At 37.4% G+C, this 15,033-nt stretch overlaps 1 protein-coding gene across 1 annotated transcript in view; it reads right to left on the reverse strand.

Moving 5' to 3' along the window:
- The window catches only part of LOC140150452 (SRC kinase signaling inhibitor 1-like), a 569,935-nt gene that overhangs the window by 37,337 nt on the left and 517,565 nt on the right, over positions 1 to 15,033 (reverse strand). The window contains exons 9-13 of the mRNA XM_072172468.1: positions 12,716 to 12,917; positions 10,503 to 10,648; positions 4,361 to 4,375; positions 2,528 to 2,639; positions 849 to 987 (exon numbers count right to left, since the gene is read on the reverse strand). Of these exons, the coding sequence (XP_072028569.1) occupies positions 849 to 987; positions 2,528 to 2,639; positions 4,361 to 4,375; positions 10,503 to 10,648; positions 12,716 to 12,917 (614 nt within the window). The remainder of the gene's footprint in view (positions 1 to 848; positions 988 to 2,527; positions 2,640 to 4,360; positions 4,376 to 10,502; positions 10,649 to 12,715; positions 12,918 to 15,033) is intronic.

The following is a 15,033-nucleotide window of genomic DNA, read 5'->3' on the forward strand; positions in this document are numbered from 1 at the left end:
TAATAAATCAATGCTTGTTAGGCACTACTGAATCATATTTATGATTTGGACTTATTCGGTATGTATTCAGCCACATTAATATCTGCTTCAATGGTCTTGCTTGCTGAAATGAAAGACATGCACTAAAATGGGTTTAGTATGAAACATGCAGGCACACAAGACACAACATAACACAACACCACAACAACTATGGTAGGCAAATATCTTCACAAGGAAAATTGTATCTTGATTTTGATTTGATCTTGACTTGGCAAGTTTAAAACTGAATATGAGTTTGACTTGAAACTTCTTACAGACATAATAAAGTGAATGTCTGAAATGTAATTTTTTTCTTCTTTTTTTTGGAATTGTGAAACAATTTTGCAGGTACAAATATCACCAGTTAACTAAATTATATTATATTTATAAACTTGATCAATCTGATTTAAGTATCAACTTTAAACTATATTAAAGCCCAATTTTGGAATGTTATCACTAGAAAATGTTGTAAAAATTAAGTTTTTTTTTAAATTGAACATATTCACAAGAGATGTTTTCAAACATGATAATCTAGATATTTCTTCAAAGAAATAAGGATTAATTCAAAAGAAGAATTGAGTCTTTTTGAAGGGTTGTTTTGTCAATTGAGAAACTAGTAAGGTTGAAGTAAAAATATTGCAAACCATAGCTCGGGAATATTTTCAGAACATGTCAGAAAAATAATAATACAAATAATAACAAAATTTGATGACTGACATGCTCTGAAAGACTCCCGTATCCAGGTATACTTCACCATCGGAACGATAAAGACGTAATCCACGATGACGTTGACATACGTGCATAGCAACAAGAAAGCAATGATACTCTACCGTTAGGAGGTCGCAGCTGCTTACCACTCCGCTCATCCATAGCGGACTCGGACGTTTGTGCTTGCGTCGCCTGAATGATCTCTTCGTTAAAACCGGTGATGTCACTGAAGCCAGAATCGTACTGTGGTCTATGTGGTGGCTGCAATTAGATAAAGTAAGACAGAAGGTTACATAAGTCCATCTTGTATGAACTAAGGAGTCTCCTTATCATTTGTGTTGTATGGCATGTTTGAGATGTGGCTGCAATTGCACCACAAAATAAGAAGGTATCAAGTTCAAATCACATATTAGCTATTATTTTAATAATCACTAGTTGTCCTTTGTGTTGTATGTCATATTTGAAACATGTTACACACAAAACTTTAACATGAATGCATCAAAGTTTTTCCAAAACATAGTGAAATAATGGAGGTACACTAATTGATGAATGTTCTCAGCCATCCATTTGTAGTAACATGAAATTTGGATCAAAATACTGGACTTACTATTTTTAGCAATGCTACGTTGCGTGTGATACCATCACACTTCATCAGGCAACTGACCCGCTGGACTGGTCTGTCACATGACCATCCAGCAGGTCAGTTGCCTGATGAAGTGTGATGGTATCACACGCAATGTGACCAGTCCAGCAGGTCAGTTGCCTGATGAAGTGTGATGGTATCACACGCAACGTGACCAGCCCAGCAGGTCAGTTGCCTGATGAAGTGTGATGGTATCACACGCAACATGACCAGTCCAGCAGGTCAGTTGCCTGATGAAGTGTGATGGTATCACACGCAACATGACCAGTCCAGCAGGTCAGTTGCCTGATGAAGTGTGATGGTATCACACGCAACGTGACCAGTCCAGCAGGTCAGTTGCCTGATGAAGTGTGACGGTAGCACACGCAATGTGACCAGTCCAGCAGGTCAGTTGCCTGATGAAGTGTGATGGTATCACACGCAACGTGACCAGTCCAGCAGGTCAGTTGCCTGATGAAGTGTGATGGTATCACACGCAACGTGACCAGCCCAGCAGGTCAGTTGCCTGATGAAGTGTGATGGTATCACACGCAACGTGACCAGTCCAGCAGGTCAGTAGCCTGATGAAGTGTGATGGTATCACACGCAACGTGACCAGTCCAGCAGGTCAGTTGCCTGATGAAGTGTGATGGTATCACACGCAACGTGACCAGTCCAGCAGGTCAGTAGCCTGATGAAGTGTGATGGTATCACACGCAACGTGACCAGTCCAGCAGGTCAGTTGCCTGATGAAGTGTGATGGTATCACACGCAACGTGACCAGTCCAGCAGGTCAGTAGCCTGATGAAGTGTGATGGTATCACACGCAAGGTGACCAGTCCAGCAGGTCAGTTGCCTGATGAAGTGTGATGGTATCACACGCAACGTGACCAGTCCAGCAGGTCAGTAGCCTGATGAAGTGTGATGGTATCACACGCAACGTGACCAGTCCAGCAGGTCAGTTGCCTGATGAAGTGTGATGGTATCACACACAATGTAGCATTGCTAAAAATAGTAAGTCCAGTATTTTTATTTAATTCCAAATTTCAATGGAGGTACACTATTTTGTCATACATGAGCCACATACATGTGAACATAGCAGAGTCCATACTCTCTAATTCTAATTTCTTGGTTTATGTGAAAAATGTTTCCTGTTATGGAATTTTTGTATACAGATACCTGTGGTTTGGGACTCTTCTGTGGTTCCCCATTTGTCTGCGATGGTGACAACGCTGACCGTACCATCCCCGCCAAGTTGGCAATCTGTTGCTCCATGGCCATGATACGCATCCTGTAATCAAGAACACATTGTAACATTAATCGAGTTGCTATGACGTAACATCAAAAGACAGGAACAAGTCACTGAATACCTTAAACTACTGCTACTACAAGTTCATATAAACATGTATATAATCCAAATGGAAATGAACATTAATTATACAATGAGCTTATTAACAGTAAACATAGCAGGCTGTAATAAATACCCAAGTCAAATGCATTCAGTGAGTCAGTATGGTCTTTATTTGAGGATGCAGGAGTTATAAGTTTGGGCGAGTTCATCCTTACATTGGATTAAACAGACTTTAACCAATTCTTTTTAGTCCTTTTAGACATGTTCTTCGCTTTTAAGATTGCTTACTTGAAGAACAGGTCTAATATGCCATGGAGATGTGTTCACAGAGGCGAACTTACGTTAACCCTAAATTTGCAAAAGATGATACAATTTTTTTGTCTGACATTCCCATTGTCTTTGCTGCCATTTTGTACTTCCAATTATTAGCTTTGTTCAAGGCTCTGCTCTTCTAGTTCTTGTCATTACCAAATATATTTAAATAAATAAAATAAATGTAGATATTTATATAGCGCTTTATGCCGTAAACAGCCTCAAAGCGCTTTACATTTATTCCGCCGTCATTAGAATATGTCGGAACCACATTTGCAGCCTACAAGTGGCGCAGGGTCCATCAGTACAATGACTGTGACTACCCCTAACAGCTTCCCATTGCACCTGGGTGGGGTGAGGCAACGAGGCAAAGCGCCTTGCCCAAGGGCGCAACACGGTGGTGGGACGGGAATCGAACCCACGCACGCCGAGCAAGCTCTCAGATTATGAGTCCAAGGTCAGAACCACTGAGCCACCGTGCCCTCAACATTTGGGGCAGCTCCCAGCTCTCTCAAAGTAGGACAACTGTTTCTAAAGACCATACTGCTCCCATAACCAGTAAAATATATAAACTGATGTTAGCTTTGAACCAATAACTCAAGTGAGATAGTATATTTGTAACATACATATGATGAGGTATATAGGTTATTTATGTTATATCTTTCTTACTCCTAATGAATTTTGCAAAAATAAGAAAAACTAAACACATCCAAAAAGACATTTTCTTTCCAACTGGAACAATATGTAATCAATGTTTATGACTACAGTTCTATACAGAAGGATGCAACATAATTATACTGCTCAGTGCCATAAGTGGGTAAGTACAATAGCAGCTGCCTTGTGAACATTTTACACACAGTATATTGTACTCATCTACACATGTTAGCTACACAGGGCAGCTATCGTACTTACCCACTTCTGGTACTGAGCAGGCAACATATACCTACCCCTACCAGACTGAACAAAAAGTTTCTACCATTTAGGCTTATATCAGAACTTAACAAAAACATAACAATGAAACAATCAACTTCAACAATAATGTTATACTTGTACCTAATAACAAAAGTGAGTAAGTTATTGATATTAGAATAACTATCAAATTAAACATATTGGAAGCACTTGTTCAATATGGTATGCCACTCATGTTGGATACCCTTCAATTCTAATGAGAACCACGCATCATACACAGAATAAATCACAGCTCATAGGTGACTACCTGATCGTACAAGCCTTCGCCCATATTGGAATATACAACATAACACAATTGATTACAGAACAGTGTATAACTTATAGCATGCAGAGACATGCGAAGTGAGCTCCCCCCGGTTTAGCACACCACTCATACTCACGGCTGACCACCACTTCTGTGGATTGATAATATTCCCAAGTGGTTTGTTTGTGGCAGATAAAAGGAGAAGAAGAGGAAGGAAAAGAAAACTTGAAAACTAAAGGCTACACACACTTTGGTAATATCCTCACATTGGCCATTATACAATATGGTGACACACTTTGGTAATATCCTCACATTGGCCATTGTACAATATGGCGACACACTTTGGTAATATCGTCACATTGGCCATTATACAATATGGCGACACACTTTGGTAATATCCTCACATTGGCCATTGTACAATATGGCGACACACTTTGGTAATATCGTCACATTGGCCATTATACAATATGGCGACACACTTTGGTAATATCCTCACATTGGCCATTGTACAATATGGCGACACACTTTGGTAATATCGTCACATTGGCCATTATACAATATGGCGACACACTTTGGTAATATCCTCACATTGGCCATTGTACAATATGGCGACACACTTTGGTAATATCGTCACATTCTCCATTGTACAATATGGCGACACACTTTGGTAATATCCTCACATTGGCCATTATACAATATGGCGACACACTTTGGTAATATCCTCACATTGGCCATTGTACAATATGGCGACACACTTTGGTAATATCGTCACATTCTCCATTGTACAATATGGCGACACACTTTGGTAATATCCTCACATTGGCCATTATACAATATGGTGACACACTTTGGTAATATCCTCACATTGGCCATTGTACAATATGGCGACACACTTTGGTAATATCGTCACATTCTCCATTGTACAATATGGCGACACACTTTGGTAATATCCTCACATTGGCCATTATACAATATGGTGACACACTTTGGTAATATCCTCACATTGGCCATTGTACAATATGGCGACACACTTTGGTAATATCGTCACATTCTCCATTGTACAATATGGCGACACACTTTGGTAATATCCTCACATCAGCCATTGTACAATATGGCGACCAAACAAAATTATGTTTAGTCTATGTTGATGTCATAGGGTTTAAAGAAAGATGGCCTAACTATTCCATTTAAAATCCACACTATCCCTGTGGAAGATTTTGGAAATATAGCTTCCACAGGGGGAGTATGAATTTTAGAAGGAATGAACACATTAGGTGGCTCCATTTGAATTTCATGCACCCTATGAGAAAGATTCAACATAAATCTTTCACTGAGGGAGGGTCAGCTTCAAATGGAAGTATTCATTCTATTTAAAATTCATACTCCCCCTGTGAAATGTATTTCCAAAATCTTCCACAGGGGTAGTGTGGATTTTAAATGGAATAGCCCAATTTAATCACTTTTTTTGTCATATTCACTTAATAATGTCTACGTCCCACCTTCATAGACATAGGCCTAATGCTGAATTGACACATGCCCTCCACAAAGTTGTGTTAAATCTGAAAAAACAAAATCAAAAAGTGTCCAAAACTGGCTTCAAATGACATATCTCTGATGGAGACATGAGGACGTTCACATCTATGATTTGGACATGTCTTGCATAGAGACATGTCTTAATAACTGGATTCATGTCTCCTGGTTAGGAATGAAACTTTTGAAGAACCACTTCGAGAAGCGTCTCAAAACAGACATGTCTTACACTGTGTCTTGCTATGTCTTCAATTGCATCATCAGACAATACATATGAACCTATTTCCCCCCTTTTTAAATTCATGAAAAAACATCTAAATTCAAAACACCATCACAAAGACACAACTGTACAAAGTAATAACATTAAAATTTTGATGGGACAAAGTATTGGTACCATGAAACGTGAGGCTACTGATTGGAAAATCCTCCTTTAAAACCCAAGTGTATGACCATCCTCCTTTAAAACCCATGTAAATGACCATCCTTAAACTGACCTTTATGAGAATATTGCCCACACTTCAAAAATATATTGCACTTCCAGATGTTTAAATCATCAATAATAATACATGTGTTAAATTTTTCTATTCATGAACATTCAAGCCAACTTAAAATTATTATTAAAAATGTTACCGATTATTCTGTTGTTACATATTCAAAATGAAAATAAGACAAGTTATCCTGCCTTGAAATCCAATACATGATCTTTCAAAGACCTAATAATACCATATAAGGTTGAAAATATTAGGCTTGGTTTTATTGTTTTGGGTTACATTGGTTATGCTGTTTGACAAAAAAAAAGAGAGAAAAGGGTGTCACATTAGTTTTGCCATACAGTAGCTCTAAGTGATTGACGCATTTTGTACTAAAAAAAAAAAAGCACAGGAGATATCTTATTTGCCAAATGTTTGTGAGACAAACCTTTTTTTTTTTTTGCCTAATACTCAGTATGTATATATGTTTGAGAACTACATTCTCAACCCAACACAAATTACTCTCTTTTAGTCAATAAATTACAGTTGGATGAAGGAAAATATTTTCAATAGTATTTTGCTGCGCTGAAAAAAACTTTAATCAAATTAACATTACAATAACTTTTCAATGTCTTTGACAAGGAATGCAAATTATATGCAAAAATATACCTGATAAAAGTTCAAAATAATTTTCCTATAAAATAACTCTTGATATCGTGTCAGGGAATTCTAATCATATGCAAAAATATTCCTGATAAAAAATATGCCATTTTTTCCAGAAAAAAAACTCTTCATGTTGTGACAAGGAATTCAAATGATGTGCAAAAATTATACCTGATAAAAGTTAGGCCATTTTTCTCTACAACAGCATCTGACACCAGCCTGGATTTGTCATCACATTTTGACACCACTGGCACATTAGAGTGTTATGGATTTATTCATAACCACTTTATTATAACCCACATCAGTCTTCAAAAATTTGTCATTCTTTTATTCATCAGTTAAATATTGCACTCAAACAAACTCATTTATCAGGACAGAGTCCTTCGACCCCAAATATGCTTGTACATTCACGGAATGACCCGTGGATGAGTTGAGTACAAAAACTCATACTCCACAACTAGAGGTCAACTGTTAAGCTATGAGTGTTTTATAGAGGATATTGGACTTTGTCATCAGAAATGAGATATTTGTTGGCTCATATGCTGTAGTGTGATCTTCCTTATCATAAGTGTAAGCATAGTTGGGTTAAGTGTTAACTTTGAAGACAAAATACAAATGAAACTGTTTTTTTGAACTCAACCTTCTTGTGAAGAGAATTTTGCTCAGGATCTGGAAAAGTAGTGCATCTCAAAAAGTACACAGTGACATACTTTTTTGACAAAATGATAAAATAATATGAAAATATATTGATCTGAATAGTTGAACTTACATTGACATATATAGTCAGGGTTGCCAATCATGTGCCTTAATCACACGATCAGGCTAGTTTAAATGGATCACTGCACCTCAGAAAAAGTTACCATAAATTTGGCTAAAATTGCAAGTAGAAAGTCTTCTATGGCAATTTCTCCTTTTTCACAGCCTTTTGTCTCTGAAAAATTGAATTACCTTTTCCAAGTATTTTATGGCCACTATGTTAGCCGATCACTGTGTAAAAGAAATGTAGTAAAAAAAATGGTCAACCGCCCAATTGGGTGCTTTTTGTCAATGAATGCACCCAATTATCAGGGTTTTGGGTGCCTTTTGAATCTACTTGAACAAAGCTCACTGCTGCTGTGGTGCTTGCATCTTTAGTCTGAAAAAGTGTACACCTTATGTTGCATCGAGTTTGGTAGTGACATCAAATACATTTGGTGCACAGCACATACACACACGTACATGGGTGGTTTGTCGGCACGTTTGCAGCACAACTACGAAAAAAGCATTGATATCACTACCAAACTTGAGGTGAACCAAATAAGAGCAACCCAACATGGTTACCAATTGACACACTTGTTAAGTTCTGCAGAATTTGTGTTGAGAGCAATATCAGTTTTTTCTAAAACAAATGCACAAAACTTGGAAATGGTTAAATAAAAAACTGATCACAAGAAGCAAATATTGCATTTAACACAACATTGCCAACAGAAAATTAGGCTAATAATTGAAAAAGAAAAGCAATTTGCAAACAGGAACAATGTTAGAAAATAAACACAGAACAAAATTGTGTCACCTTTGGAATATTGTTCAAACTTTCATTTACTTTAATGATTATGTGCATGATTATTTGTTTTTACATTTTGATTTGATAGCAGAATTCAAAGACTCATGTTAGACTGACAGGTTTTAATAGAACCTTAACATAATCATGGTACCATCAATTTTCAATGGTCATTGAAAAGGCTGCCTCTTTAAAAGGCAGCAAAGTATCCCTGAGCAGTAGATCCACTTACAATGACCAAAATCTCTAATTTAAGAGCTTTTCATTACATAAAGCAATTATTTCATAATTTTCAAGAACATGAAATGCTACCTTACAAATTGGCAATCATTTCAATTTTAAGTTGGAAAATGATAGGTTCAAATCATTTTGGAACAGTCAGTAATCAACTACCATGCCCAGTGATAAACCAAAAAAAGATGACTAATGAAACTTACAAACTATAGTTTATCCCAAAAGTGATGATAGAGTATTTGGCAGCACGGCAACAGACGAGTAAGTCAAGATGTCTTGAAATGTTCATGATGGATCTAATTATTACCATGAGAGTTAGTTGAAAAGAATGGGGCAGATGTTTGAAACACTTTTACAATTTGTGTTCAAAACTTAAAATAAGCTATATACAGCCCCTTTTGAGCAGGTATGTACTGTAACTCCAGTCCAATAGCCAGTGACTGCTGTCAGACTGGAAATTTTAAAATTACATGCTCGACTGGCTGATAGTAATTCAGCCTGCTCAAGAAGACTCCGGTATCAGGTAGGTCTGGGTTTACTTCCTGTAGGGCTGGGAAATTTTATAACTAGCACCTAAAAATGTTCACTTCTGCTTTTGGGAATTAGTTGAAAAGAATGGAGCAGCTGTTTCAACATTTCAATGATAAACAGAAATAATTTATGTTAATTCATGTTTATATCATCATTGCAGAAATCTCTGAAGATGAGTATACCCGAAAGCAGGAGTGCATCTTAACATTTTTAGGTGCTAGTTCTAAAATTTACCAGCCCTGCAGTAAGTAAACCCAAACCTACCTGATACCGGAGTCTTCTTGAGCTGGCTGAATTACTACCAGCCCAACTTTCTGCTGGCTGTTAAAGTACATTCCTGCTCAAAAGGGACTTTCCTCATTGTCTCTGTCATCTGAATTCTTCTACTTTTTGTACCTACCTAGCATCTGCACCATTCTTTTGACAACATGAAATGGATGATGATGGTTCAAGGTTTTACATGATATTTAATTTGTATCAATAATTTCTACAATGGAAGTTGTATAGTTAATGATGATTCACAAGTTATTTACTTCAAATATTAGTACATGAATATTCAGTTATTAGTACATGAATGTACAGGTTTTTGGAATAATGTGGTTAAAGGATAGAGAGCCCATCTCTATGATTAAAGTCAGAAATGAAGAAACTAGTTTGAGTCTGTGTCAATCAAGCACCACACAGCCTGTGATTGGTTCCTGTTGCAGATGGCACCACCCTAATTTACAGGTTGTGTTGAGTTTGATTGACATCAGATGCTAACTATTTTTTTTCTTCTGATTTTTATTATATATTTCCAGAATTTCCAGAATATGCAGTTACCCAGTTATACATGGGTGGAGTGAGGCAATTCATTTTGAACCTTGACTCATGGACACAACATGATGATACTATTGTAGGCCTAGATACTTGACCACAAGACCACACACTATCTCATGATCAAAATCTGTGCTACAGTGTCACCATGTATCTGCACAAGGTATAAGTTTGTAATAAATACATACTGGGGCTACACTGAAATGTAATGTTCAATTAATCACATCTGTAGAGCCTACAAAGTTTCCACAACAATTATAATCCCCTCCCAATTTACACTGTTAAAATGATGGGTAAGTTTTACACAACATTAACCAACTATGTTCCACCAAACTGTTGGGTTAAATATTTCATGTTATTTTCAATCAAATGTTGTTGTTTTTCACCCAATAGTTAAAAGTTGTTCATAGTTGTCCCAACAATGGGTTAAAATGACCCAGTATTTTAAGAGTGTACCTATCCTTTATTTCAGGCTATACCAAATAAGCACTTACTGAGTCTCTACTTCAGTCATTGGTGTAGATCTTCCTGATGATAGCGATAGAGAGCTATTTGACCTCTGACCTGCCACAATATCCGGTTCTCTAAGACCACCAGGCAGTATGGGCTGAGATACGGGCCTAGCTTGGGCTACTCCAACCTTGAAAGAAAGAAACACAACAAGTGAGAAATGAATAATGTTTACTGTATGATAGTATAATGTACTCCTGTATAATGCATCCACTGGTTATGACATATTATAGGCATATGCCTTCTGTGCAACTCCTGTTCTGCCATGTCCCAGACATTTGTATTTTCTTGTCGTATTGTTCCTCACATGTTTGTCTTGTTGCTTGTGATGAGGTCCTGCATGTAATAGATGCACTCCCTGTAGGCTTTGCTACTGCAGAAGCAGCTTGCCTTCAGGCTTACTTTAACACCTGTCTTGTCCTGTCTTATCCCACATGTCTTGTCCTGTCCCAAGATCCCTTACCTGTCCTTGTCTTGTTATTGTTGCAGGAGGTGCTGTTGCTATAGGATGTCTTGTCTCAAGGGTGCATACCACTAAATCCGCCTGTGACGCGGTTTCCGGTAAAAGTTTATCACGACTATAGTCCCAACTTTGCATAAAAATTGTGCAAAATCGGTACAATATTAACAATTTTAGTGTTGCAAATCGTGTTTTGCTAGAACTTGTGAATGTGATCTCTACTAATTTGAACAGAAGACGCGAAAATTTGAGTGATGTTTACGATGATGAGCGCATGAACACACAAGGTCAAAACGCGGTTAGCAGTCGGACGTAAACACGGGAAAATCTGGCCTTTTATACAGCGCTAAAAAAAAAAAAAGTAGACCTAAAATATGGTGTCATTTTCAGATATGTTATGCAGAATTTTGTTCTGATTAAGATGATATCAAATATATTTTTCAAAGTAAGACGTAACTCGACTTATAGCCTAATATGTGACCCCTATTTTGCACGTAAAGTCTATGGAAAGCTATTTTGTGGCATGTACCCTCAAGTTGAGAGTAACTCCATGTTGGATTTTGCAGTGGCAAATTCAAATCAGTGTGTTGCTGCAGTTGTGTCGCCAGCGTACAGATAAATTGCCCTTCTACACATGTGTATATGCTCCGTGGGATTAGATTAGCATATATGATTCAAACCTACCACTGGGCAATCCAACAGTGTTACTCTGAACTTGAGACGAGAAAGAATATAGTATTCTGCGCTAACCTTGTAGTAGCTTGTCTATTAGCTATGAACTTCATTTATATACCTTAACCCCATACTCCCTTATCTGTCCTTGTCTTCTTAGGCGCAGCGTCTAATCTGGTCATATAGCAATATTGGCGCCCGGTTAGGGACCAATGACCATTTCTATCCTACCCTGGTAATGTAATAAATTGTATCAAGCATAATGATTAACAGCTGCATAGTGTTATCATTTTTCATTTACATAAATAATGAAAGCGCTATGTAAATGTTCAGGGTACAACAGAAAGAGTCACCAGAACATATTCATAACCTCCGCGTATCACGCCATATGTTCGTCCCAATCAAATTGGTCGTTAGATGATTTACGCACACCGCGGTGTACCGGCGCGGAGGTTATTGATATCCATCAATGACCTCCGCAGATGCTTACGCTGTACAATGACTTCCGAAAGTGTGCGATCTGTTGCGCCGAACTCTACATCGCCAGACGCTAACTACCATATTTGCACATGGCGTGATTGCGCAGTGCTGTAATTGGTAAGTCCATTTTAGCCTGTTCGACTTTTTGAAGGGCGAAATGTAAGTTTTGATCAAAATTGTGTATTTCAACAATAAAATCTTGAGATTTGGTTGAGTGATGAGTTAAAAATGACGGTTATGAATTCGGTTAATAACTTTGCATCAGTTATATGTCGGGCATTGTGAAAAATCTAAACATTTTGCTTTGGACCTCGGAATATCGGGATATTCCTCGGTTCCAAAGGCAAAATATTTAGATATTTCACAATGCCCTCCAAATAACTAATGCGCAGTTGTTAACCTATAATCGGGGCACTGATAGTGTTATAGGACCAAATTGGATGTTATGCCTTACTGGTGCAGGAGGTGCTGCACTTGGGAGTTCTGCTTGTATACTGTTCTACCCTTATAGTAGCTGTTCAAATTTACTATCACAGAAGATGTTTACCCCTAAATCCTGTTCTACTCCCATATGCCCTTATATACCTGTCCTTGTCTTGCTACTGGTGTAGAAGGTGTCCCTGGTGCTGGAGTTCTCCTTGTAGGCTGTGCCACTCCTGTTGTAGCTTGTCTGTTGGATATCACCGTCGCATAAGGACTCTCTCCATTGGTTCTCTGAGGCTTCTCCGGGGGAGCAACTGGAGTTGTGCGGGTGGGTGGAGGTGGACCTTTCTGCCTTGATCCCGGTCTAGAAAGATAAGATTAATTGTTTGTTACTTGAAATTATGACAACACATTTAAAACTAAAATCTTCACATGGAGTATGTGGAATAGGAATGCACCATCTGATTTTAGGAGTGTTCTGAAAAAACATTTCTTAGCCATCATAAGTCATATAAAAATCCTTCATGCTTTTTCTTTTTTTAACTTGAAAAGAGTGGGATGAAAACACATCATTTAGGCCTATTCATTTGTGACAAACTAAAACTCTGATATCAGAAATGGGTTCTCATTGTTGCTCACATAAGAAAACATCATTTTCCTACATACCCCATGGTGTATGATAATCATAAATATTACACTTGTAGGCCTACCACACCACCCAAAAACAAAAATAAACACAATTAAAATGGCTTATATCATGCAGAGTTCAGAATAGGGAAATCTAACCACATTTCTTCATTAGTGGTGTGTTTGTTAAGTCTTGACCCATCTCACGTCACTCTTTACAGCAATTGAAATGGGTTTTCCCCTGAACTGTTTCTACAATTGACTCCCTGCAATATAGCAATTCAATTCACATCAGCGCGTTGTACTTTTCCTATTTATACACCTGATCTGATCAATTTGAGTGGGTGATGAAAAAACAGTTTTCAAAATAAGACTGGCAGCAAATTAACAAACTGCTTGCAAAATATCGAAGGCCACCACTTCAGAAACTTGCCAAGTTCTTTAGACCTTCAAATTAATAATTTAATTAATGCAACTATGAATTGATAACTAAGAAAATTAAATGGCACTAATTTATCAATTAAATTAGGATGATAGTATTCATATCACAGAAATCTGATACTAAGTGGTCCAGCTTTTGATACTGATACACAAATTCTATCTTCACACAAATAACATTTTTCAATATATTGCCAAATGTTGCTTTTCACAAAATTACTGTGAATGCGACCAAAATTGATTATAGCTTAACAAACCCAGTAACAATAAATATCAGGTTAACATGCAGAGAAATCGCTGCCTTACTATTACAGAAATAGATCAAGACCATTAATGTATACACACAAGCACAAGATCCTTTCACACACTTGGTATATATGATGAACAGAGTTGTGTCCACAAAGGTGTTTACACTGAGTTTACACCCAGCAGCCATGTTCACACAAGCACAAGATCCTAAGATTTCACACACTTGGTGTATATGGTGAACAGAGTTGTATCCACAAAGGTGTTTACACTGAGTTTACACCCAGCAGCCATGATCACACAAGCACATGATCTTAAGATTTCATTAATTTGGTATTATAGTGCCAGAGAATTGTGTTCCCATGAGAGATTACTATTTTGATGCATTAACACAGGCTTATCATCTAGGCCTATAAATGATTCAGAGTAACAGTTACATTAAAGGAGTATTTCGTGATCCTCCCATCCTCTATTTATGTCATTTTTCATTAGATATCCACGAAAAAACCTATTCCCAAAATTTCAGTTGATTCCGATTTTGCATTCATGAAGTTATGCATGATTATGTGTATTACACTGCTCCATAGACAATGCGTTGTAATTTCATTCTGGTGTACCAGAACGAAATTCAAATTTCACGATATCTTTGCTAAACTAATTAATCTGCAAGAAATATTTTGTACATAAACATTATGTAGCCAGAGGTTTCCAGTGATATAAAAATCTCAACTTTTTTTGAGAAAAGTGGGGGATGAGGCTGTGGATCACGAAATGCCCTTTTAAATCAACAGCCGGTTTTGTCTTCATGAACGGGTAAATGACCTTGAGAACATTATCATCATTACGTCTACCAAACATTTTACTCGTCACACCAATGCATACACCAAGTAAAACACTCAATGTTATCTGTGTTTCGCAGTCGCACATACCAATTAAAACCTATTAAATCTAAATGTTTAAGATGTTCACCACTATCTGAACAGTACAGAACACAAATCATGATTTGATTTACAGCTCATGCTACTATGCTTATTACTTTATGCTTGCTTTACTTAAGCTTACTGTGTTTTACTTGTTTGTAGCACAACAGCGTTAATCAATTTCCAACTGAACAATCTCCAATCTTCCCACTTAGCCATAGATGATTGACTACATACACACAAGCGTGT

This window comes from Amphiura filiformis, chromosome 4, assembly GCF_039555335.1.
Source record: "Amphiura filiformis chromosome 4, Afil_fr2py, whole genome shotgun sequence".
In the NCBI taxonomy this organism is placed as follows: Eukaryota; Metazoa; Echinodermata; class Ophiuroidea; order Amphilepidida; family Amphiuridae; genus Amphiura; species Amphiura filiformis.